Raw genomic sequence first — 26759 nt, 5'->3', positions numbered from 1 at the left:
CTCTGAGCATTACAGCATGTGCACATTTTAGTTTTTCCTTGAGGGGCTGCTTTGAGGCCTTTGGAACATTAAGGAACCTGATGTTACTGATCATTTAAAAGTCCTCATTTGCTGAAGATCTTGGAACTGATCATTTTCAAGCAGTTCTGTCAATAATAGGTTTAATTAAGGCATTCGTTCAAGCCATTCATTGCAGGCACAATAAAAACAAATCGATATTTGGGTTGCAAGTCAAAGGGTTACCTGGTGCTTTCAGGTTCCAAATCAAGCTGGTTTTTGCATTAGGTGCTGCTTAACAGTTTTCCAATCACATCTCAAGACCCTGCTTTGGGGGTGTAGGAGGCAAAAGCCATTATGCAGAGTGACTAATGCATTTCTTCAGAATCACCAGGCCCTCAGGATACCATCCTGTACATCTGCTTTGTGTTCGTTCATCCTGTCAATGTGAATCAGAAACTTGGCACGTGCACAGTATGGCTGCGCATATTACAGTTCCAAACGTTGTGACCTACTTATCACGAGTAAGATTGTTAACATTAAGAACAAGCATGACAGATCATCAGGATATGTGTTTAAAGCCTATTGTGAAAAGCAGAAAGGGTCTTTATGTGCCCTGAGGTGTTAGTGGCATATTGCATTTAAAAATGAATGAAAACACAATTTTACCTTAAGAAAGTTCCCGGATGCTAACGTAAATTAATCAATTACTGGAAGTGCTTCCTAATTATCCCACAAATGCAGATGTCTGTTAATGAGCTATTCTTCTTGCTGTAATCCTTGGGCTTCAATGGCCAACAGGGTTCTGGGCTTTGGGGCTTGACTAAAGTGACTGATTCTGATTAGCAAGGAAATAGCTGTCTTCTTGATTAATACAGTTATAATAAAAAAGAAGGGAGTGACATGCAGCATAAAATTAGTCGGTACATTGTAGCAGCTCAAGAATTTATTACAAGTCTTTATATCTCCTTCTTAAGCTGGCTTGATCTGCATAATCCTTGTCCAAACAACAGATAATGAATCTTCGTTTTGGCGGTGGTTGAGATTGAAATACGAGAAAGGGTGATTATGGGATGCTGGGCTGCAAATTATTGGTTTAAGATTAGGAGGACCAATTTTAATATGTTTTGAAAAATACCAAGCATTACTTTTTGAGTCAGCCTTGCTCTTCTGCAGGACACAACAAATATTTTGTTATTATACAATGTGCAGGCCTTTCTGTGCTTTAGCCTTTCTGCTGATTCTCAATAAATTCTCATTTTATTTCAGTAGTTGATTATTTACTGAAATTTGCAAAGTTCTAAGGGGTATTAATTGATTGGCTGTCAAAACCCTATCCTTTAATGAATATAAATACTCTTTATTAATTTATTAAAGCAAAGTAAAAGGTATTGGTCATCTGATTGTGCTCTAAGTAAACATGCTAATAATTCAATAATTCATTTCACAGTCAGATACAGTGGCAGATTATGTTCACGTTCGGTTTCACATAAATGATCAATATGTTTTTCTTGCCACAAGCTAAAGGTAGGTTAGCAGATTTAGGTAGGAAGCTGAATTGCTGAAGAAACCAATCTGCTACAAAGAGAGCCACTTGACACCTTTGTCTCACCCTCTCACTAAACTGTCAACACAACACAAGACTATGAAGCCAAATTGGACAAACTAAAGAAGGAGCTTTACAACTTCTCCAATGAAAAGAAAACATTCTTGATTTTGCTAAACAAACATTCCTTTCCTTTTTGACATACATCATAAAATGCATTTATTATTAACAAGGTTGCATGTGGGAAAACATCAATGCTTTTTCTAACTGATTTATCCGGAGCAGGGGAACCATAGCCTGTCTCAGCAAGCAAGCAATAAGCAATGTAAGGCAGGGTACATCCTGGGCAGGACACCACTCCATTGCAGGGAAGACACAGACACACATTCACACCAGAAGTCAATTAATCTACCAGTGTCTTCGGACTGTGGTGGGAAACCCACCAAACACAGGAGAACATACAAACTCCACACAACTAGCACCCCAGAAACTGAACCCAGGACCCCAGCTCTGTAAGACAGTGTGCTAACCACTGTGCCACCATGCCACCCATGTTAAAAACATTTTGTAAATATATACTGTATATGCAGTACTCAAAAATCGATTCAGCTTAGTGGAATGCTCTGTTACTTTAACAGGCCCTTGGTTGAGGGATTTAGTACACGTCTTAGAGAATCTACTATAAGAAGTCATTTTTACTTAGTAGTTTTGAAAGAATATAGGGTAATGAAAAAAAAGTCACTTCCCTTGGAGACAGTCAAGTGGTCCTATTTATTCACATTCATGTTTGTGTACACTATATAAAAATATGCAACCCGGGATTTAAATATTATTAAATAGAAACAAGCAAGATTCAGTGGAAAACACAAATGTAAAATATGTTTCACAAGATATTAATGGCAACTTATCACTATACTTCTGAGGTTGTAGAAGTACTAACAGCACAACAAGTACTAACGTTTGTTACTTTCAATAATAAGAACAACAATAACAACAAGAAGTAGCACTCTGACCAAAACATTTGTTGCAGAAATAAACTGCCTTGGCAAAGATCAATGTGTGGGAGTTTGTCTCCTTTATTTTATCCTGATTTTCCTGACATACCCTACAGTCCTATTCATGATCTAGAGGAATTTATTTTTCAGGCTTGGAAGCCGTTTTCTTTTAGGTTTTTGTTTTAACCTAAGGTGTTGGGTGGAGTGAGAGACAGCAGTGACAGTTCTGGAGACACAGACACAGATGAGAAGAGACAAGAGATTAAGCCCTCAGTGTCGTCAGGCCTCAGTGAAAAAGAAAATAACCTGGACAGCACAGAGCACTGATATCAGGTTCCTGAGCACTTCCTTTTCCTCCTAGGGTAGGTCTTGTCAAATCTCCAAAGCTACGTAAAGGTTGAGCCTAGCGGAGGACTTGGACAGGCACATCACAGAGAAAGCATACAGAGAGGTTTTTTTTTTTCTAGTTGAAAGTAGCGTTAATGGCTCAGGCTAAATGTTAAAACTGCCAACATCATGTCAGGGATTTAAGATAGGAAACTGAATGGATGGGAGAGATTTTTCATTCAGAGAATGAAGGCCGCCAGCTGTCTTGGTGGTGACAAGTATAGTTCTGGCTCTGAGCTTGAATATTTATATAAAAAATTAAGGATGCAGGAAGAAGCACAGAATATATTTAATAAAGAAAAACGTTTCACCTTCTTTTTCATGTACTGTAGATGGCTTCAGGATCAGCAGGGGATGGCAGGGTCTGGTAATATGGATATTGACATTTCATTCCAATACTATTGAGATTTTTTTAGAAAGGCATCTGAATGTACATTTGTATTTTGTTGCCTAATTGACAAGTTGAAAATGGGACATATGTGTGGTTCTCTTGTCCAAATCATATTTCAATGTAGCACCTTGCATGGCCAGCTTTCCTACAGTCTCATGTAGTTATTTTTAATGGACTGGTCAGGCCTCACCATGGATTAGAAAAGTGGAATATTCTTCTAGCACAGGTCTGTACACTCCTGTTTTGAAACCCAGTGTGCCTGCAGGCTTTCATTCCAATTCAAAAACTAACACCAGGTCACCATTGACTTCATTGGACAAATGTAACAACTTCTCTGAGCTCTTTAGGTGCTGCCGCCTTTAAGACACCTACAGTAGAAAACCTGCAGAAACACTGGTCCTCCTGAACCAGAACTGGACAAACCCAATATAACAGAACTGATACTAAAGGGAAATTAAGCGTTTCGTCTACTGTATCTTATGCAGACAACAATGTCATATATTTTTATGCTACAATAACAGTACTATAATGCGGTCAGTGTTAAAAAAGCACATTTCTAGATACCATAAACATACACAGGTATCATTTCTCACACATTCTAGTTGATCCACTAGGTCACCAGTTCAGAATCGGAAACTGACAATTCTGTGTGAATCTCCTAGTATAAACCTGACTGCCAAAAATGATCTTATCTGAGGCCTCTGATTATTTTCCATTCCTGTTCAATTTATGTGTTGCAAATCCTGCTTTCGGTGCTGTAAATTCGATTACGTTCCCCGATTGTTTCTCTCTGTTCCCTAACTCTCTGACTGCATGACTCACTAATTCCTGCAGTGCCTGTGAATTTAGCAAGACTGTAAATTTGACAGGAAACATTAATCTGAGACAAAGCGCATCCTTCTTAATGTTTACACCCGTGGAGAGAGGATTAATTAGATATAAAAAGGAAAGAACACATTGAGAGACAACACAGTCATTTGTCTTGGAATGTTTCACATTATCATGCACCCTAACTTTTACTTTGGGGGGCAAAACAGACAGCGAGCTAATTGTAAGAATTGGATTTAACCCTCCCCAAGATTTTTAAAGCTGTTTTTGGCTTCCAGCCATTTTCCTCATTAAGAGCTCATTAGTAAATGCTGTTCTCATTTAAGTGTATAAATATTTTCTGTTAAATTTATAAAACGTACAATAAAAAGTTTTAATATCATGCACTTAGAAAGCATTACCCTATAGGAAATAGATTAACATCTGTACGAATGCTTTAAGATACAAGTTACACAGACACAAATTCAGGGCAGAAGATGTGGGCTACCTCAACTGTGTTTCCATCACCTTCCTGATCTCATTCCATCTGAAAATCCATGGAATATGTAGCTTAATCCAATAAACCATTACCCTCATCACAATCTCAGTCAAAGGCAAAACTACTCAGAGGATCAGTTTAGGATTGGGAGTAGATGGCAAATTATTGTTCAGGCTGTTCTCACAAGTTGCATGTTATTCCTAATATTTTGACCAGTAACTGCATGTTAGATGTGGATATTGCAGTAACTTTCAGGTTCATTTAAGGCTCCTGGAGTCTTAAACCTTGGTCCCAGAGAGACAGTCCTGCAGGATTTCTAACTAATCAGATCTTGGTCCCAGATGATCTCTACAGGGTTCAATTTCAATATGCTCATATACTTAAATGATCACAATGAATTTGCAAGTCTTTAGAAATTGATTTAATGATGACCTCTAAAACCTGCCAAACTGTGACTCTGCAGGAACCAACAACTGACACAAAAGGGGGAAGGTGAGCAGCCAGGCAACCTACAGTAGAATGACACACCAATGCTGTATTAGGACAGCTGACCTGGGTTATGTGGGGAAGACTGGACCATGGCATGGGCAACGAGACACAGGCCAGCACAGAGATTATAACCAGCTGCTGTCTGCAGGTAGCATGGCTCATGAATACCAAAGGTATTTTCAGTCCATCAACGAGAGGTCAGCTAGAGTCGACAAGTGCAGAGCAACGCAGGTGTGAGCCGAACGGTGACCTCTTACAACGGCTGAAAACGCCTTTGGAAACACCTTCACAAAATCTTCACAGGCTGGAGAGAAGGCGGGACTGATATCTAGCTTCTGACTTCCTGTCACATTGGAGCAGATTTACTTGGATTACTTGAACTGAGCACAATATACAGTTGACCGCGAAAGAGGTTTCTCTTGATGTTTAAAGTGGTTTCGACAAATCAGATCGGTTGCAAGCTCCCATGTACAGAACATTCATTTTTGGGGACGTACACACCAGGACTGAAATCCTCTTCTAAGTATGTGTGAGAACTTATTTAAAAAAAACACAACCTGAAAAAAGGTCACATTAGTGATTCTCTTTAACAGATCTTTCTTAATATCTTTTCATTTCTTTTATGAAACTTGTCTTTTGTACTGAGTTTTTGTTCATTAAGGCTACATCCCAGGGCTGCCAAATGATAGTAACTGCTAATGTGTCTCATTTGAGCAGCGGTCCCCTGGCACATTCCAAACAAGCGAGAAGAGAGCAAGTGCCACAAACAAGGAGGGGAAAAAAAGAGTAAAGAATGTTTCTCTCTCTCTCTCAAGGGTGTCTTGCCTTGTGAAGAGCCACCCATCCCAGGTGTCTGAAAAGTAGAAGCAGCCATCTTTCACTGCCAGCGGCCAAATACTAATTCCATTACTTTGAACCTGAACTCCTGTGTACAAGCAAGCCTGGCTTCTGATAAATGTCAGTTCTTTGTCACATCATTGTTCCCAGCCCTGGCAACAGTTCTGAGCCCAGGTCCTTCAGCTCATTTTCCCAGCCCAGCATGGGGATCAGGAGCCCCCCTCTTAAATACCCAACCACAGCCTTTATTGAGCCACTGTGTTGCTTGAATGGAATATCTGCCATTTTTTTCTAATCCCCCCCAAAGCCTTTGAGATTTTAGTTTTACTGATAAAATGCAATAGTCAAAGGCAGCTTCCAACAAGTTTAAGTGCTGAAAACGGAAACCCCCGTCATAATCCTTTCAAAAAGATGCAGTTCAGGGGACGAGTGTTAAATACCCACACGGGCACTTAATTTCTATTGTTTGGTCTGGGTAATCACTTAAACCTCATGGTTTATAAAACACTGAGCATTAAAGGAATGTCCAGGGATAACCCTACAGCCTGCTTGCTGAGATTTGTAAAGCACAAGTGGAAATAATTCTTTGTGCAGGTCTTGTGGCCCGTCACTCAGTGTGCTAATATTTGTAGAAAGACCCGTGATGCATCCCAGTTGTCAGCAGCTTTTTCAACCTCTTTCATTACAGCACAGTTATTGATTTCTGCACCCCGTGCACAATTCCTAGCTTGAGCCCACGAAGCAGCTCTTTCATAACAGGCATGTCATGCGAACAACTGGTGCAAATCAAGAATTTACTGCCCATCTGTGAAATGTAATGCAAAAGTGCTAATGGTTTCTTCAGGGATCTTTTGTGTTGCAGTTTGTGGGCATCAAGGCAGAGATGTTAAAAGGCTGAGAATCTTTTCTGAAACCATTTCTCGGCATTTTATTTAGTTAGAAATGCAGTTTTCGCATCTCCCCCTAAAGGATTACCAGTTGAAATGGTTGTGATTTCTTGACACGGAAAGTGCAGAACTCACGACTCTTAAATTCACTTCACTCATTTCATTTCTGCCTCTACCCTCCAAGTTCATGTTGTTGTCAACACATCACTAGATTTCTAAGAACAGCTTAAAGACGCTTGTATATTTGGATGACAGAGTCTGCAATTTCAAAAGAAGGATACAAAAGAAGCATGTTTTTTTATTGTTGGATTTAAAGTTAGTTTAGGTACCAAGTCTGTTATGCCATGACTGTGCACAGTTCATTACTGTATATGGTACTATGTAATATTTTTAATTTGAAAAAACAAATTGAACATAAAAGAAGGATGCTTCCAAGTGAAATTTACACTACACCATTGTTTTAGCTTCATTTCCAACATATACATATTTAAAGAGAAGACTAAATGTGATAAATGCCATTTAAGGAAAACTGTTGGGAGACCCTCTTTACAGAAAGGCAGTGGTTTGTGTAAACTAAACGTACACCTGTGTTGGTGTATAAATATGGATATAATACATTATCACGCGAGAGCTTAAGGTTATTACTAAAGCACCATCAGGACAGAAGCTCAGGTTTTACACTTCAGTGGCAAAACCCCCACTGAAATAGCACCAAAATGTTAAAAAGTGAGCATGGCTACTAGCTACCAAATGGGCCAAAAGGCTTCCTCTGATTTACAACAGTTTGTCCAAAATGCATTTACCAAACCATCTTCAGTGTGTATTTACTGTATACCCATAGAAACCATTAAAATATTTAAATAGAAACAGGTAAGCGGCAACTCTAATGCTTTAAATGTAGTCAGAATAATGGCAATTCTGATTCACTTGTGTGCAAACCCAGCCTTCCAAACGAGGTCTCTGTAGAACACTTACCGTATCATCTTCTGAGATCCTCACAGGAGCGAAGACTGCGACGATACAAGGGGCTAGTGGACACGCAAACAGCCACATTCTACTTGTAATATGGTACTTTATTGCACACATAACAGCTTGTTTTGTGTTTTTTTTTGGTGTGATCAACATTTCTGGCATTACAATTTATCCCTGTCTACTATAAAAACAACATAAAACAATAACAAAAAAATGCTACGGTACATAAATAGGACTTCATATAACTAATAAAAATCTTTTCATGTTTAGTGTTTCCCTATATCTCAAACAGCTCCCATCATACAGAATGTTAAAACACTTAATTTAAAAAGTCAAAAGTTTTAATTTTAAAGCACACTGGCATTGGTAAAAACAAATCTCCAGTTGCAATTTAGAGTTTGTCTGGTTTATAGCTTTCCTTTAACCCTCTGAGTGCCATTTGTTTCAGAATTATACATCTTTTTGGCTTTTCTTTGGGTCTTGACAAAAGCAGGAATGTTTTCAAAAGCTGTAATTCTGAGCGCAACATTATTGCAACCTTGTAGGAATAAGGATTGGAAAGGCACTTCAATCCACTGATATTTCTGCAGCTCAAGTGAGCCATAAATGTGAGATTATGTGCAGTTTATTTGTAGTAAAAAACACAACCAAAAAACATTAAAAATTACCAGGAACTAAACTGTGAGGTGTGGGATAGCTACAGTGGAGACACCAGAATAATCCAAGTACAGGTTTTGGAGTTTAATAAAAACCCAGCAAGGGACCTGCCTTGGGAAAAATATCACGTGGAAATCATGTGCTAGAGCTATTCATTTCTGTAGTCACTGCACAGGCAGTTCAAAAACTACAAAATGAAACATTTTAGTTGGAAAAGTAAAAAAAAATAGCTTTTGGTCAAGAAATTCCAGTTTGTACATAAACATCCAGTCTTATATCTTTATAAAATATAGAAGTATAAAATTTCAGCATGCTGAAAATGCTCTGTGTAAGAAACAAGGACATGCAATTAACCTTTTTAATCCTTGAAGTAGAAAAATACAGATTTTTTCATTACTACAAAGGCACCAATGGACTGTTCCTGAAAGTTAAAATGTAAGTACTGGCAACTGGTTGCATACCATTCTAATTTAGAAATGCAAATCAATGTGAAAAAATTAACACCCATGAAATCTGAAAGTACATCAGACAAAATTTAGATGCCTCAAATGTATAATATAGTTATTGGGGGAGAACAAATGAGTCTGAAGAGAGTTTAGAATCTTCAGACTGATGTTTAAGTTTAAAAAGTTAACTAACATCTTACCTGGTGCACACACTAATTTTTCTCTGTTACAACTCCAGATTATTAAAATAGTGCTCAATTTGAAACTTCTGTTGCAAGGACTGAGTATTGCTAATCACAGTGCACAAAAATATGCGTAAGCCGCCCCCCGCTAATCAATCAAGTTTACAGCAGGGGATCTGAAGCATTAAAACACATCGTGAAATTGCAGCATTCTCAAAACTGAATAGTGCAAAAAGTGTTTGTGTATCCAGCACTCAGTGGGTTAAAGAGGAAGAGATTAATAAGTTAATCATTGCTTGTGCGCCTTTGTTTTGGAACACCTTTCATTAGTGAAAGAAAAGAAGCTCTAACAATTGAACTGAAAAATTAGTACACAAAGATGTGCTTCAGCTTTTAGGCAACAGAGGAAGATAAAGATTTTAATTGGAAGAAAAATAAGTTTGATCCCAAATGCTCTCTCTGGCAGTGGTGGCACTAGAATGTGGGTTCAAGGTGCAAGGGGAAAAAATCCAATGTAAGCAGGTAGCACTGATTTTCCTTTCTTAATCCCCCTAACAGGGTAATGGCACATATAAATAAACAGTTGAACTCTAGATAATGAAATTTCAAAATGCAACTAAAGATGATTTTTAGGTTTTATGATGTCACCTACAATCTATTTAGCTTACGGTGGTGACACCATTTCTAAGATGACATCCCCCCCCCCAATAGCTTTGACATTAAAGAAACTTAAGATAGTTGAGCTCTTTATCGCTAGAACTTCAGAAGGGGTCTGACCCCAACCTGCAGTGTTCTTTCTAGTTTCATGAAAGGGAGCTTTGCTTTTTAGACAAGGCTGATGGGCCGATAAGCTTTTTATGAAGGTGATATTGCAGCTCTCCACTTACTCACTCTGCAAAGTCACACCCCCTGTGAGGACTAGATGAGCAAGAACCTCAGACTGAATCAGACTGAATCTGTGAATCTGTCTTCTGAAGTATACAAGTATAAGAGTCAGTTGTGGCAGTGTAAGTGTGCTTCTCTATTGACTTTGAGCTAGTCTTACCTATAGCCACAAAGACCACAAAGGTTTGTATGCAGTCTCTCCACACTAATTCGCCATAAAATGCACTTTACAATCACTGAGTAAAGCCGTCACGTACTGTATTTTGAACAAAGCCCCGTTTTTTCTTGTACCCACAATTCCTTCTGTGTGTGCGCCACCACAGCTCATTGGAATAGCTCAACCTTGGTACGATCCACTTTCATACCAGTTATAAAGCAGCTCTCAGTTGTTCTAAACAGTGCAAAATAGCCCGACAAGACAAACAGCAGTTGGATTGAGATGAAATGTCAGCAGGTCTCTCAGGGGCCGCTTGTGGTGTGTATGTGCTTGTGTGAGCAAAGGTGTGTGTTTGTGGCCAAACATCAGGTTTTTAATTTTGTTAGTCCAGTGAACCAGACCATACATTCATTAAACAGGTTAAAAAACACAAGACAAAAAATAATATCAGCAAGTTAGTAAAATTCATACTAGAATGTTTTATTAAAATAAATGCCAGGGGGTTAATAAGAAAAATAACAGCAAACACCATGGAAACTAAATGCAAGCAATGTAAAAATACTTATAACAAGAGAACTAATAAAGAGGCTAATGAATTAACAAGCTAGGAACTGGGAAAAAAAATCTAAAAAAGGCAACACTCCCAATGATATGGACCAGGAGAATAAAGGCTGACATGAAAGGGAAAGAGGAACTATTAAAAAACTTGCAGTGGGCTTTTATCAGAAAAAAAGGAGTCAGAAAATGTTTTATAATATACATATAAAATGAAGTTAGAAAAATACATTATAAACCTGTAACAATGGCTGTAATTACATTATCATACATATTGGCAGGCCATAGACTGAATATGGTACAATAATCTGTACTCCTGATAACCATCTCACACAGTTCTGTAACTTTGCTGAGGGAGTACATAATACTGTCAAATACTGATTTGTTCTTGCTCTCTACATCTTCCTTTAATATTGCATTAACAAAATAACACTGAAAAATAGAACAATGACCTTTGTAACAGTATGTAAGAGGTTAAAATAAAAATGAAGTCTGCCAGGGAGAAAACAGAAATCGCAACATTGCTTTCCTTTTGCGTTGTACTTTATCTCTTTCAGTGTGATTAATCCCAGTCGTCTAGATAACTGAAACCCATGGGCTTTAAGGCTTCTGGCAACGCATGGTGGGAAAAGAAAAATCATTCTGCTCCTTTTTTTAAAAAAAAAAGCCAAAATTCCCCAAATTCAACAACCAATTTTTTTGTTCGGTTAAGTGGAAGTACATTTATAGCAGCAAAGGCCCTCCTTTGGCAAAGCTTAACTTAATTTTATTAATTTTATTCTCAGACCATTTTCTAAGAATGAGTCAATAACTTACTACCCCCTTGACACTAGGGTTCGTATTATCAACGCTCACTTTTAAAGCTACTTGCTCCAGTGCACAATTTACCACCCCTTTTGACATTTCCAGCTAAACTGTTTGGGAGAAGAAGAAAAAATCATCCTCAAAAAAAAGAATCCTAGTTGAGTCTTGCTAGAGTCTTGCACCTGAACACCTTTCTGAAAAAAAGGGGGAGCAAACTGTGCTCTGAAGTAAAAAGCTCTGAGAAGCACTTGGTGAATTTTTAATGAACAGGTAATACCTTGGATTTACAGCATCACAGGGTGAGCTTTAAACTTGGGGGTGATCCCTAACACTGTTGTTGTGATTCTCCACAAAATCTCCCACCTTTTGGCAACAGTAACATAGACCAAGTGTTGCTATGTAGAAAAACGGTCAAGGTTCATCAGGGTGCCCAATCATTATAAAGCGTGTCTATAATGAACAAGCAGTAGGAGTTTTGTCCACGTGCTGCTTGTCAACAGCTTCTTGTCTGAATTGGCCGCTGCTAAAGAACATTTTGTTCTCAACACAAATGCCTTTGGCCACCTCTGGACTGCATAAATAGGTCACAGAGTTAGTTTATGGGACAAAGGCGAGGTTTGCAGTTATTGAAACGAGCGGTTTACAGTCAGCACTGAAGCTTTTCTACCCTCCAAACAAAATGACAGCCCAGCAGGCGTATGCATTTCAATTGGCAGTTTGTCCTCGATCAAGTGTTTAACAAAAAAAAAAGTGACAATCGTAAAAATATATATTGTTCAAATGGCAGATAGGATTATAACAAAAACCTAACAAACTCAGGAAGACAAACCATGGCACAAATATTAGCTGGTCGAGTCACTGCTATTCTTATTTGCATAGAATAATATCAGTAGCTCTAGTGAGGGGAATACTGAGCTACGTCTACACTCTGAGGTGTCATCTTTCCAAATACCCTTTCTATGGAGCATCTATTCCTGGTTGGTGTGCGCTGGACACTAACAAATGTTAATTAACACTTGGAAAAAGAAACGACCATCAATAAGGCACTTTTTTTTCTTTTTTGAAAATTTAAATTTTCCATCTAAAGTTTCTTGCAACATTCCTAGATATACTATTTTGGTCTTTATTTTCCCAGCCACTACTATCCAATGTCACATCGTTTTTATGTTAGATTTTCTTTTTTTTTGTTTTTTTTTCTAGTATTTTTTAACTGCAAGTTAAGTATAAAAAGCTAAAATTGCCAAAAATATATTTTCTTCACCAGCACCCTGTAAAAGTATCTAATTTGTTTTCCTCTGTACTTTATATGCAATGACAGGTATCTACATTTTATATATAGAACAGGTACGTAATAGAGCAATTAAAACAGGCAAGCATGGCTTTCACATCCTCTTATTTTTCTTGAGAAAGAGTAAAAATCATACAAACACAGGAGTTTGTTTATACCGGCTTGTACTGTGCAAGACACATTGTGGATGTGCTGTAAAGTTGGGATCAGAATTTGAACAGATTTTTAATTCAACTCAAAATCATAAGAAGATCAAAAAGAATTAGGAAATCTATATTTGAGAGCTCTCTTTGCAGAATCACTCCCTTTCTCAGCCTAAAAAGCCCCTTAGTGTTTCAGCATGTTATCCGTCTGAATCGGAAACAAACTCTTCCTCACCCACATGCCTCTAAACTGGGACTCAATTACCGCAGTCTGCTGAAAATATTAACCAGCATCTGGTTGGGAAGTGGACTAACTCCCAAACTGTTCAGTGTGTAACAGCACACTTCTCACTCTTTCAAAAGCTTGGCACCCTGTGGTTGAATGTGTATATGCAATACCTTAATCAATTTCTTAAAGTTGGATTATTTTAGGGTGGAAAAAAGCCTGGCACTATTATTGACCTTGTGGATAAGCAACATAAAGGTCAGTAACAAGATGAAGATTTCCTCCTATCACACACACACCAACCACCTTCTGGTACCCCCCAAATCACACACACACACACCAACCTGCCAATTCTCCAGTTACAAAAAGGAAAATGACCTCTCTTTTCTATTGAAAATCCATAAATTCCTTGTCCGTTTGTCAGAGAAAAAACAACAACATAAAAAGCTCCTCTGCAATAATTTTAGCCATGCTTCAGACAGCAGCCAAGTCAGGCACACCCATAATGTGTCAGCACAAAAAAAAAAAAGTTTTCAGAGCTTTTAGAGACAGGGCTACATGTGAAAAGACAGAACACTGCAGTTGGCATGAGTGGTGTGTGTGTCTCACATCCCCACCACCTAACTAAGGCAAGGTGACGGAGGGAGGGGGGTGGAGTTGTGACACTGATGGGAAAGGGTTGGAAGAGAGATGCCTCATAACAGCATCCAGTCATCACAGGAAATAAATCATCTGGTTATCGGTTAGCTTCATTTCAACAATACATACAGAGACAGAGCTGTGGGGTGGGGGGTGGGGGGGGGGTTACCTTATTGCTTTAGTTATTCAGTGCAGATACTTGGATACCATCCACCCAAACCAAGACTACAAGCTGAGACTCAACAAAAAAAGGAAAAGAAAAAGAAAAAAACACAGTTTTGTTGGGGTGTAGTCGAGTTGCTGTAGTTGAGTTGTTTTTTAACATGTTGTTAGGTTACGATGCGTACAGGTGCCTTAGCTCGCTGCTTCCAAGACAGGCTAGCAAGGCGATTACCAGTTAACTGCTCAGCAGGCAGGCTTGGTCAGCTCATCATTGGGTGAAGAATTCAGAGGTCAGAAGGTCATGTGTTAGTTGCCGGTGGCGGCTAGGTGGTTAGAAACAAAACAAAAAAAAAAAGAAAAAAAGAATAGAAAGGATATTAGTGTCAGCAAGAAAAGACTGGAATGACATCATTTTAACAGTAAAATGAATGAAATCTCAATTCTCTCCCCATGAATATATGACTTGTTAGGTTAATCATGACGCACTTACATCATGATTTCACTAATACCCCCACCTGAATCATCAAAGTATTATAATTAGAGCAGAGAGTGTAGGAAATATCCCAATACCCATAACAGAAGCAGAGTCCAAAAATTAATGTTTTAGTTCTAAACATCAAGTGGAAATGCAGTTATGTACAATACAGTAGGATTAGTGTTAATAGACGTCCCCTAGTATCAAATAGACAAAGAAAAGCTGAACTGTTCACATTGGCTCTACTTTTTATTTACCGGTATATACAGGTGCCAAAAATACATTTTTGGGTTATGTTCTAGAAATGTCCATATATAAAACAGAGGTACCTCTTCTTATAACTGAAATACTACAGGAAAAAGTAGTGAACATTTTTCTTCCCAAAAAGTACACTTAATGTAAACTACCTGCTTTAATTGAAGAAGATAACTTTGACATTGGACAGCATTAAATGTGCAGGTTGGTCCAGCTTGATCACAAACTCGTGATCAAGCAGTAACAGCTAAAATGGTACAATCAACATCTAGCCCTGATCCACTCAACCTGAGTTCAAGGAACATAATTAATTCCAAATTCTAAAAAGATTATTTTCATGCCAGCATTCCTAACTTCCCATTGTCTGTAAGCTTGCCTTTTATTTTGAATAGGCCATGGCTTATATAACCTCAGTTCATTCCAGCCATCTCAAACCTGCAGCACTTCAACACTCCTTAAACCGAGTGATGTGGAATAGTCACATCTTTGAAAGGAAAATTCAGTAGAGGTGGACCTAAAATTGTTTAAGGCCCTGAGTGGGGAAAAGCAGAGTATGGAATGCTCTGCATTCTGAAAGCCAATCAACAACTGAACACACTGAAGCAAAATAATCACTTCCATCTGAATGATGACCGTGAACGCGAATCCGGTGGAGAGAAAAAAATATTCCTAAAAAGCTGGTTCTGAACTGTGACTTTCGTTTTCATTCCAAAAACCTTCAGGAAATGCGCTGCAGACCAAAGTAGTCAAAAACCTAGACCTCTCCTGGCATTAAAAGGTGCATCAGGCTAATGGTTCCATTGCATTTGAATTTGGTCTTTTTCAAAAACATTTTGGAGTTTCACATTTTGGCACAACCAGTACATTTAGAGAAAAACGTAATGCAGAAATCACTTTTTTCCCCAAAAAAACTTTTTACAGACGTCACATGAATGTAAACTAAGTCAAACCTGAGGATTGAGATTTGTTTCTGTAAACGAAACTGCATACCACAGATTAAGACACGATGGAGCGAAAAACAAAATCAGCAACACAAAAAAGGATGTGTTAACTAAACTAACCTCTGTCTGCGGTCACAATCCTTTGGTAAGGATGGACCCGTGTGTCATGTCGCCGCACTTTAGTTGCCATTGCTCCTAGATTGCAATAGGTCCACAGTATTAGAAAATCACTTAGAAAACAAAACATTTTCATATGTACATACATTTCCATACAGAAAATAAACATCATAACTTACATCTATATAATTTAGACTATAATATTCCACAGTATCAAATATTACAGGAGGTTCACATGAGACAAAACATTTGCAACAACTGTAGGAAAGACACTTGCATTGAGTCTGTTTCAGGATTTAGTCAGGAATGTTTTTTATGTCCTCGCCTAGAAGCTTACAATAGTTTAGGATGAGCCTTCTGTTGTTTAAATTTACATGTCTCTCAACAAGCTCAGGAGATGAGAGGGTTAATTCATATTGTACGTAAAAAAAAAATCACTGAAACAGAATCTACTCCACCGCACTGCAAGAGACAAAACTCAAGAGCTCTTGGATAGAACACAGCCAATACTGCTCAAACTCAAAACATTGGAGCCGGCCACATGAAAGGCTGCTTATTCCTGTAATTTACTGTCAGCAGGGATTGCCAATGGGCATATGATTATTCCATTTCTGAGAATCTTGTATCATGAAAATTAGGTTCAAATGTCAGACAACTAAAATGATTTGTGTAACAAGATATTAGGTTTTGACCTTTCAGTGTTTTCAGGGCAGCTAGCTGAAGTTCGATTTAGTCTAATACTTTCACCTAATGGCTTAATTTCCTATTTGTACAGCAGTGACAATATCTTAGGTTTAATCTTTAGATGGATACACCAAAACTAATGGTTACGGGGGAAAAGAAATGCCAAAATTGTTAAAAACATTTGCATATATTAATCAGCTGCTCTCATTTCTAATCCCTAATGAAGATTGAATTTAACCGTGAAGATGTTAATGATTTTTCAACAGCAAACTAGTGTCCAGGACATCAATCTTTCCATATTTTAATTAAGAGGGAGTAAAAAAGTAAAAATTAAATATGTTTCAGTCTATCTGTCTTTTGAGAGCAAATCTTGTGTAGGAGTGTTTTTATTGAAAACGGTGTTGAAGAATGTCCAAAAGAATGACATCATGCTTATGCAAACCAAAATGATCCTCTCTTCTCTGCAGGAAATTATGTTCACGCCCTGGTGTGAATGTGCCTGTATGAGTTACAGAAAGGTCACCTACAACAGTCTGATGTAAACTGTAACCAAGAGTGCCTGTCAAGATGAGCATGTTTCATATTGACAGAAAAGTCCATCATAACCACAGGCACATAAGATGTATGCGGTCTTCTTTATAAGTTAAAGGAAAGCAGATCCAGTTGTCTGTTGCTACAATATTCCCTGTAAACTAAAGAGGAATGTGGTGTTTGGGCACAACAATTTTAATTATTTGGCAAAAACTCTTGGATAATTCAACTCTGAACCATCAAAATCAATAAAGTTCAGAGTACTGGAACATTTTACTTGTCTTGATATTACACTGTATATATAATACCTATAGTACCTTGACCAGACACTATTGCGGTCTTAAAACCGGTCTTTAGCACTTCTGTTTAATTTATTTTCAAAGGTAGACAGACGCAGCTCCTTTTGGCTATCGCTGTTAGTTATAAATATGCGAACGCCGAAGAAAGTTGTTTCTTTAAATATACCAGGTCCCTGCTTTAATCAACCTATAACCAGCTGTAGAGGGACCTGCATTGCCATGCCACTAACTGACCGAGCCGAGTGCATTTTCATCTTTTTTTAAGTGCTTCAGCTGCAAATAATTTTCCTCCCTGTATCCAGAGTGCTATCAAAATGGAATGGGTCAACGTGGTCACTGCTGCTCAAATGTGCCCGTGGGCGCCGAGATGAGTGGATCAGAACATAAAACAGGGTGGCAGGACCGAGGAATAGCTTCCTGATCTCCATTCGGACCTTAGCACAGATGAAAGTGCTGGTTATAGACACTCATCTGGGTCTCGCAGCACCACCCTGAGCAGTCTTGACAAGACCTGGAGTCAAAACCTACTCCAGCTTCCAGAAAAACCCAGGGTCACAAATTCCATCCTCATTCCAGCTCTTTAGAGAGCATGCAGATGAGGAAGAGAGAGCTAATCGACAGCACTTTAAATCTGTAGTGGTTAAGTAGCTAAAAAAAAAAGTTCTATTTTGTAGAAATACTGAGGAGAATTGATAAGATATCTGAAGTGGAACCTACATACTGTATTCAGTTCAATTTTTTAAAAATATTGCACATCCAGCTTTAAAAAAAAGGCAACTGTGTAGATTTAAAATGGATATGCACTGGCAGGCAGCTATTGGACCTGTGGGAGGTACACTTTAAGTTCAATCATTCAGATATCGCCTGAAACACAAAAAGGCCTAAATGAAAAACTGGAGAGCTGCACTGATAGAAGTAAGCATAGCAAGAGGCAGATGAGCATTAAAATCTTTTGGCTTGTTCGATTTCCATTGGCCTGCAAGTGGTCTGAATTCTGTCAAGTTGAAAATGCAGTGAAAATTTTAGAAATTTTAGAAACCTAAATTAGCTTTGTAATGTTCGGCGGCTGGGTAACAAGTTACTTTTACTGCAATCTCAGTGTGTGACTGGTCAACATCAGTGTTGCGATGTATCCCGACAGAGAGCAAAACCGTATGTGCCTGGAGTTTTGTCTACAAAGCGGTTTTTGTGTAAGGCTTAAAAGGAACATGAACTGGGCTTCCACAAAGAGGCATCTATGAGAACCGGGTTTGGTTCAAGTGGGTGAAACAAGGGATGATTTCAAAAGACAAAAAAATCTCTGGAGATCTGTTTGCCTCAGGCAACTTAAAAAAAGGCACTCAGCGGTGGTGGATGGAAAAGCCCATGGCAGAAACAAACTAAGCCAAAAGGGTTTCAGGAGCTCGCCATCTGCTGCTTCAGAGACAGCCCTGTGAACTTGCAGGAACGTGGAAACAAAACATCCCAACTGTGACAACATCCCGAATAACGGACATAAAAATACACTCGTCCCACGCTGTGAAGACAGGTGGGTTCCTGTACAAAAGCCCTCAGCTCGATACGATGTATTTACCTTTGAACAAATCCTGACCTTGGCTCCCAGAGGCTGTATCCATTACGCCACTGTACAACAAGCTGCTTTCCTGTCCAGGGTTAACGACTGTCCCAAAGCCCCACAGGCGCTTACCTAGAACCCCGCTGGGCTCGATGGGGTACTCCAGCAGAGATGCGGGGGCCAGGGCATAGGGGTAATCATAGGGCGATGCGTAGATGATGCCAGCATCTGGCGTGGGGGGTACTAAGGTTGGCGTCCCATTAGGTATCATCGCGGCCGTTTGGATGGGCCGGATGATGTTCATGATGGGGGTCCCTGCTGGTGTTGGGGGTCTCAGGGCCGTGGGGGGCAGAACCTGCCCCGTGGGTGCAGCTATGAGCCTGGGGCCCTGTGCTGCCGCGGCAGCCGCTGCAAGAGAAAACGCAAGGGTGGCTGCAGTAAGCAAAGGGGGTGAAGGAGAGAAAGGAGGAGGAAAGACAGGGAGTGGGCAGAAAAATCGCAGGTGGAAAAAAGCAGGATGCGAAAATGAAAAACAGCAGGAACAAGATGGGGGAGGGAGGGGGAAAAGGAAAATTAGTCCATGCAATGATCATGGTGAACCACACAAGCAATACTTCATAGCGCAAAACAAAAAAGAAAACCCACAACCAAATTGAAACAAAGACAAGGAGGTAACCACCAAATGTACAATTCATTAATCACATCAATAAATTGTAAATTGCAAATAGCACAAAGAAAAAAAAAAGCTCCTGCTGAAATGGACCCTAATGTCACAGAGAGAAACAGGTCCCATTCCTAATTTGCCTCCCTGCTGTGAAAGATGCAGGGTCTTTTATAAGCAATCAAGATATTTAGAATCAAGGCAATCATCTCTAGTAGTGTCTTCTAGGAGATACAATTACAACAAAACTTGAATGGGTTAGGAAGTCATACAGACAGATGTCCAAAGAGGTCCTGCCTATTGAAGACCATCTGTATTCCACAAATCTGGGAAGCATTAGGATCATTTCAGCTTAAAATGCAGTCTGGTTTGCATTTGTGATCATTTGATAGCAATGCCAAGTAGCACAACTGTTTACATGCTGATGTTAATTTTGGCCCAAGACAACATTAACATCAACACTGTCTTTTACAGAATGTTTTTTTCAAACAGCTGTGATGTTACAGTATTGCTGTGCACTGATTCATGATAGAGGTTATTAATCTTACATTAGAACTGCAATGCACTGAAGCAAAGTAGAAAGAAAATCATCTGCTTTTACAGTGATAAAAATTCTGTGTGTGGTCAGCAGTTCAACCGAAACAGCTGTAATATTACGTTTATTTGCTGATCGGCTACATTTGGTGAATAAGACAGGCACTGATAAAAAGTCAGTTAAATGAAATTCTCTAATATTTCAGGAAAACTAGGAAGAGAAAAATAAAAGAAGCAACATAAGCAAGCCTATGCTGATACATTTCCAGAGCACAGTACATTAAAACTGACTTTTTAAGTGCCGTTATCGGGGCTGAATGACATAAAAGACATTGCTTAAAAACACGTCTTAAATGCAAAAGAGGTCAGATAAATCATGCACAAACATGCCAGCGAGTTCAAGTCAGCAGAAGCCAAAAAAGTTCCCCAAGAATAAAGCATTTCCAAAATGAAAGGGCTGTGTGTTGACAACTTGACTACAGGTGTGCTGTAGACAACATGAAAGAACACATGGAAAGATCTTCTGCAAGCATCAAGTCCTCTGTCACTCCTTCAGAACACTGGCTACACACCACAATAAATGCAGTAAATCAGAGTCTGATTTTCTACTGATAAGCTGTCGCTCTCAATTCATCAGGAGTAAAGTAACAGAAGAAAAAACTGAAAGCGTATCTTCTTTCTGGCTTGTCAGATGTTACCTTGTATGGAGCCAACATTAACATGAATTGCACTAACACTGCAAAAAAGTATACCATTTTAAAATTACAGTAGTGCCACTTTGTTAAAAAAACTGAAAATTGCATCTGTTTTCAGTGATTAGTGCACAAGTACAGACTAGTAGATGTTATCTCAGTTTCAAACCCTGTCCTTGTTCACACAGGATATAATTTTTTTAGGTTAATGGACAATATGCTTCGTAAGGCCCAGAATCTTTCAGTAAAGGACACAAACATCACTGTGTTTGGATGGGGATTTTGCACTGCATGCTAGCTAAAAGAAATCCAGGTCTACAACTAAATTCTGGGAGTCGTTCAAAATATTGAAACACATTAAGAAAAAATGTTATTCTGCCATTTTTCAATCATAAAAAAGTCATTATACATATTGAATTAATTTTCAAAAGAAAATTTAAAACCTAACAATTTCAAAACTTAACCTAATGTTCCCATCAAACATTTCAATGTCCAGTAACAACACCCCTGTAAAACAAGTGACTCCTAGACACGAAGTGTTCCATTTCCCCAGTGACAAATTTAGGGCCCTTCATGTATCATCTTACCAAGGAACATCTGCCTTAGTTCTTCCTTGATGTACAAAGCTACTATATTACTACTAGTGTGTCTTATTGTGCAGCTACTAAGTTTTGCACTCTGCACTGTCACAGTTATTTAAATATATATATTTCCTATCACATATGTTATATGTTCCTATGATATATATGTGATGTGTCATAGGAAGAAGCAGCCGTGTGTTTTTGGTGGGCAGTGCAAAGATTATGTTTTTATCTCAGCCTGTTTCTTTTACATACAGGTCTTGAATAAAATCGCCTAAAAAAAATGATACATCTGCAAGTGTAAAGGTAAAAGTGGAAACGATGTGTAAGTGCATTTAAATGTGAGAACAGGGGGCACTTTGCACAAAGGGTTGTGGGAGTAAGGAACAAGCTACCCAGCCCTGTTGAAGAAGCCGAAATCCGGGCTTCTTTCAAGAAACGGTTAGATGGGATCCTTGGATCAATTAGCTACCAACTACCAAAAGGGCAAGACAGGCTGAACAGCCTCCTGTAGTCTTTAAGCTCTCTTATGCAATGTAGTGGGAAAGGCTGAAAGAGTGAAGCTTACGTGTCTTAATGTTGGTATCTCTGTATGTGCCATTGAGAATAGCCAGCTCCATCAGCTGCATTTTCTTCAGGTTGTCCTCTCCCTCAGCCTGCAAGAAAGCAAAAATAAAATCAGGAATCACAGGTAACCAAAAAAAATCTGTGCCTGACATCCTCTTAAATTAAGTGAGAATCATAAAAAACAAACCAGTTTGTTACATAAAGAACACTTACAGAAGGAATTGTTTTAGCTTTTTGTTTTAACCTGATTAATTTTTGGTCTTTCCAGCAGACTTTTGTTAAAAATGCACACCATAACCTTGCTAATTCCATCCCTGTCAATTAAGGCTTAGTCCCATTTGGATAAATAAATACATAAACATGCAAAGTCATTATGGCACAATTAGGAACTGAAATTATTCATGGATTGCAATTAACTTGCTTCCTTCAGCAAATCAACAAAACAACCATGACAACGGAACGCCCAAATGTTTTTTTTACCCACTGTACCTGAAGTCACCAAACACAGACAAAATACAGTGGCTGTCATGCGAGAGAATGCAGTACAGAGGCCAGACCACGGCACAGTTTGATCTACGAGCCAAGGGCTTTGTTCAATCCATTTTAGCAGATGTGTTCATCACTACAGCTTGGGTGCAGCTCGCATTTATAATCCTCATTTTGTTTGCCCACAGGCCAACGGCTACAATTCGGGGTTTGATCCCCCCAGCACTCGGATATTCACCCCCCAACTTCATCAGGCCTGGACAGAGGCTGGTTGCTGCAAAATAAGAGTCAGTCTTAAATGATCTATTCTTCAAGTGAGCAGCCCCCATGCAAAACCTTACATGCAGGTGTCCCAATTAAGGTTACCATCTTCTGTAAAGGACTGGACACTTGGCATGAAGTCAAACCTGAGCCTTCCCATGAGCCCTTCCGCCCCCCCAGTGTGATCAAGTAGGAGTGTTACATGCAGCTGAAATCTCTCAATCAGCTAAAATTTCTAAAACACACAATCCATCGCTATACTTGTGCGACAGTGAAATGAAGAAGATATTCACTTTTTCAAGACAATAAACCCCCTGAAGCCTTGGAGGACACTGTTTGATTCAGTGGTCACTGCACTTCACATTTTTCTCACCCTACCTCAAAAAAAAACAACCTGTAAAGATGTAAATTATTTACCTAAAATAATATACAAAATGGGTTAAGGGATGTTGCTACTTTTAGCAGTATGCAAGAAAAATGCATTCATTTCTTTAACACTAAATCAAACTGGAAGCATGGTATGGGAGTAATTACTATAATTGTATAATAAACGCTCTTTAATACCATAGGAGGTTTTCAGTAGATGCCTGTAATAATAAAAGGCTGTAAAGCTCATTCTCCAACTGGGTAGCTTTATTTTCACCTTTATTAAAAGAGTATCTAAATTCTGAAACAAAGGTTCACAAAAACCAAGGCTGGTAAAAAAAAACAACCTGTAAAGATGTAAATTAAAGAAAAAAGCTTTGACAAGGAATCTGTGACTACTTTTATTACAGTCTGAGGATCACATATTAAAACATTTAAGAATCAACAGACAGCCACTGGTGCCAGATTAGTAAATCTCAGTTGTAACATTTCAAGATGCACGCCAACGTATTGCTTTTAAAGATCTCGATTGACTAATTGACTGGGAATAGGGTAAAAAGGCCTTCCTTCTTAAATTTGTGTCTACAGAGCAAGGACTAGAAAATGCGGCAAAACACAGCTTTTAAGCATTCTATAGTTTAATATGTTAACCACTTCTCTTTCAAAGACATTCTTTTAGGTCTCTAGTTCCAGATAGTTCTTACTGACCCTATTCTAAGTGAGGACACTATGAAAAAAGGCAAGAGTCAAAAGATAAAACATGTAACATTATAAAATCCCTGCAAGCAACAGACGAGATAGGATACCAAGGCACCAGTCCTTCTCACTCATTTGGTTTCTTGACTCCATCATTGGTTAAAATGTCAGCCTCATATTTGTTGCCGAGTTTCCGTAACATTTCTTTCTAGTGTTTGTAATAATTGCACTTTCCTTACAAACTCTTAACGTAACATGGCTCCTCTTACCATTTACCCAAGGGATCTTGTGCCCTTAGACATTTCAGCCACCACAATCCAAGTGCGATAACTAACAGCTTGTCTCAGACTGGCTAAGCTGCGTGTAGGTCCTTTCAGAATTTTGATAAATGGAAGTCGCCTAAGATCATTTTCTACATGAATCACTGATCTTAATACGTTAGCATGTACATACAAACTCCAGATCACAGTTTACATTATTCAAACTGTTTTTGACCTTTGTGCGTTCAGACATGGATTCGAGGTCCTGAACCAGTAGCTGCAGTCGGCTAATAAAAACCATCAGCTTGTAAAATCTAATGCCTCGACATCTTACTTAACAGGAGCCCTATATCCTTGGATCGCAACGGTATTTTTAAGTACAGTTTAACTGAATTCTTTCGTTGTTTGTGGAATGCCGCCAAATGTAGAGTGTGCGAGTGAGTACGGAAACAAAAGTGCAGCTTGTGTCCTTGGCACAGAGCGGGCACAGCCCCAGCCGCAGTGTGCGGCGCCCTTGACGGCTGGGTGGGTGGCATGCTCTGACAGATCGGTCTGCAGAGGGGAAAAAGGGAAAAACGCCGCCACAGCTCATCTCTGAAGCAGCGCAAAGGCGCAAGGCTGAGCAGCACTTGATAAATTTGCAGGTCGCGGAGTCAAAGAGGCTCCTGGGAAGAAGGTGCCATCCCGCCTTTTGATTTCATCCTGCGCTTGCCACTGGCCAGAGGAGAGTGAGCCAACACGAAGTGCATGCATCAGACAAGGAAGGGGTGAAGGGTGCAGCAAGAGCAAAGCAGACAAGCTCTGGGACTGGCTCCAGAGAATAACAGGTCACCTGCTGAAGGGACGGTATCGCTGCAGTTGCTGACAGAGTAAATACAAATACAACCAACCCTGGAACTCTCCCAGTTCAGGCCCTACAGCTGACAACTCCCAGCATGCTGACCAAGCATTTCATACAAATACAGCAATCAAACTAGGTAATAAAAACAGCAGCTACAGGCTAAATAAATGGTGAAAGCTTGATTCTCATCTGTTACTTAAAGGAATCGATGTAATGCCGTATGAGAGGGTAATGCCATTTTAATGGAGCCTTCTGCTACTCATCTGTTGCACATCTTTTGAGGTTGTGATTTCAGCTGCATTTCTGTTTGTTACTATGTAACCATGTGTCAAGGGTATTTTGTGCTGCAGCACGAATAACTCATGCTTTTAACATTTAATTGCTAATCCAGCATGATGTACAAGCTTCTATGTACATTCAGCGCTGATTTAATACCTGTTCTTCCAGATTATGGTGCCTCCTATTACTGTACATGACAGCTTTTATGAATCTTTAATGGAAGCAACCACGAACCACCTCTATACCCCTGGGTTATTGTCACACTACATTTACTAAAGATTTAAAACGCATCCAGATACTTTCTTATTAGTGTCAAAATAAAATGTGTATGGACATTCATGGTGTGCCTCTTAAATGATTAAAAAGAGCTACCACTGTTTAGTTTCCCCAAAAAGTGCTTTAGCACAAGTAAAACCTGAGTGAATCTTGCAGAACTCGTCAAGAAGAAGTAGTGAAAGTTTCCTTTTTCTGCAAAGCACTCAATAAAGCAGTGGTATCCAACGGAATCAGGTTTAATCAATAAAGGCTATTTGCAAAATCAGTCAAGCGGTAAACTCCATCAGGAGGGGAATATTTATGAGACGGCTCCTCCAGCTCATGGGCTTCTGGCTCCAATCTGGCTCTCGGTAGCGTCGCAGACGGAGCTCATTGCCAGAACTCCTCCACACCCCCCACACAGCTCTCGTCAACACCCCCCGAAGCCTTTCAGCAAAAGCAGAACCCATCCCAACTGAAGAATGCATTTACAATTACTTTACACTGGGCTTGTTTCCACTTGTGCGAGATGGGGAGATGAGAAGCAAAAAAAAAAAAATCAACCCCATTCATGCACACAGAACTGATGACTGATAGTCTTCAAAATTATTTAGATTAATTACCAAGGTATGTATTGCTATAACAATGTTATATAATTTCTGGTGATGAGAACCGAAGAACTGAAATTAGTGACCAGGTATAGCCTTTAAAGTATTCTACAGTTTAAAACTAGAGTGTCAATAATTATTCTGGGCAAAAGTCTGAAGTACAATGTTTTAAACATCCACTGAAGTGCTAGTCTTGAAGAGAAAATATTGTCCACTTCTCAGGACCAGATTGGAAGACCATGCACGGGTTAATTAAATGGACAACTGGCCCAGTTTTGCATTCTGGAAGACAGGAACAGTGCCTTCTTTCTCAATGTGTGTGGAAGCAATGAGAGGAGTTACAGCTGAACTTCAACACATTGCACTATCCCACAGAGGTGACCCTCCAGACAGTCCTTGCTTCTTGCGTCTGCTGGGTTGGGATCCTTTAGACTTAGTATCTCTCTAACGCACACACACCACACAAAAACAACATTCCTTCCTTCCCCAACGGTCTGACACTTTGGCTCCAAAATATGTTTTTCCTCTGTGGCTAAGCTGTTGATCACAGAGAACGGAGGGGGGAGTATGTGAATCAAGTTACTGCAGGAGAGTCCAGTTACAACGAAAATAACCTGAAACCACTCAACATGGCCTTGAGAGAGCTTTTAAAGGCAGCGCCCCTCTTTGGAAGGAAAAAAAAGCAATGGATTTTTAATTATTTCGGCGAACTCTAGCCCGGACTGTGCAAGGAGCCCAGACGACCTCACTCAATCGGGGGAATGGAAGGGCGAAATTCACGAGACAGCTGTTTTTGCCAGTGACATCTGGCGAATACTGATTATTTCACAAGACGGAGCCAAGCCGCCTGGGGCTCTTATCTAA

General features: G+C 39.3%; 1 protein-coding gene across 4 annotated transcripts in view; it reads right to left on the bottom strand.

Annotated features, from left to right (window-relative positions):
• Nucleotides 1–7887: 7887 nt before the first annotated feature.
• qkia (QKI, KH domain containing, RNA binding a) overlaps nt 7888–26759 on the bottom strand; it is an 82198-nt gene continuing 63326 nt past the window's right edge. The window contains exons 5-8 of one of the 4 annotated variants that reach the window (XM_015348578.2): nt 21845–21932; nt 18827–19240; nt 15743–15817; nt 7888–14274 (exon numbers count right to left, since the gene is read on the bottom strand). In XM_015348578.2, the coding sequence (XP_015204064.1) occupies nt 14258–14274; nt 15743–15817; nt 18827–19240; nt 21845–21932 (594 nt within the window). In that variant the 3' untranslated portion in view covers nt 7888–14257. The remainder of the gene's footprint in view (nt 14275–15742; nt 15818–18826; nt 19241–21844; nt 21933–26759) is intronic. The other 3 variants (XM_015348581.2, XM_015348580.2, XM_015348582.2) reach the window with 3 other exon arrangements.

The sequence above is a fragment of the Lepisosteus oculatus genome, chromosome 11 (assembly GCF_040954835.1).
Source record: "Lepisosteus oculatus isolate fLepOcu1 chromosome 11, fLepOcu1.hap2, whole genome shotgun sequence".
NCBI classification, from domain to species: domain Eukaryota; kingdom Metazoa; phylum Chordata; class Actinopteri; order Semionotiformes; family Lepisosteidae; genus Lepisosteus; species Lepisosteus oculatus.
The sequence above is the reverse complement of the archived record's forward strand: the minus strand, read 5'-3'. Positions and strand labels throughout refer to the sequence as shown.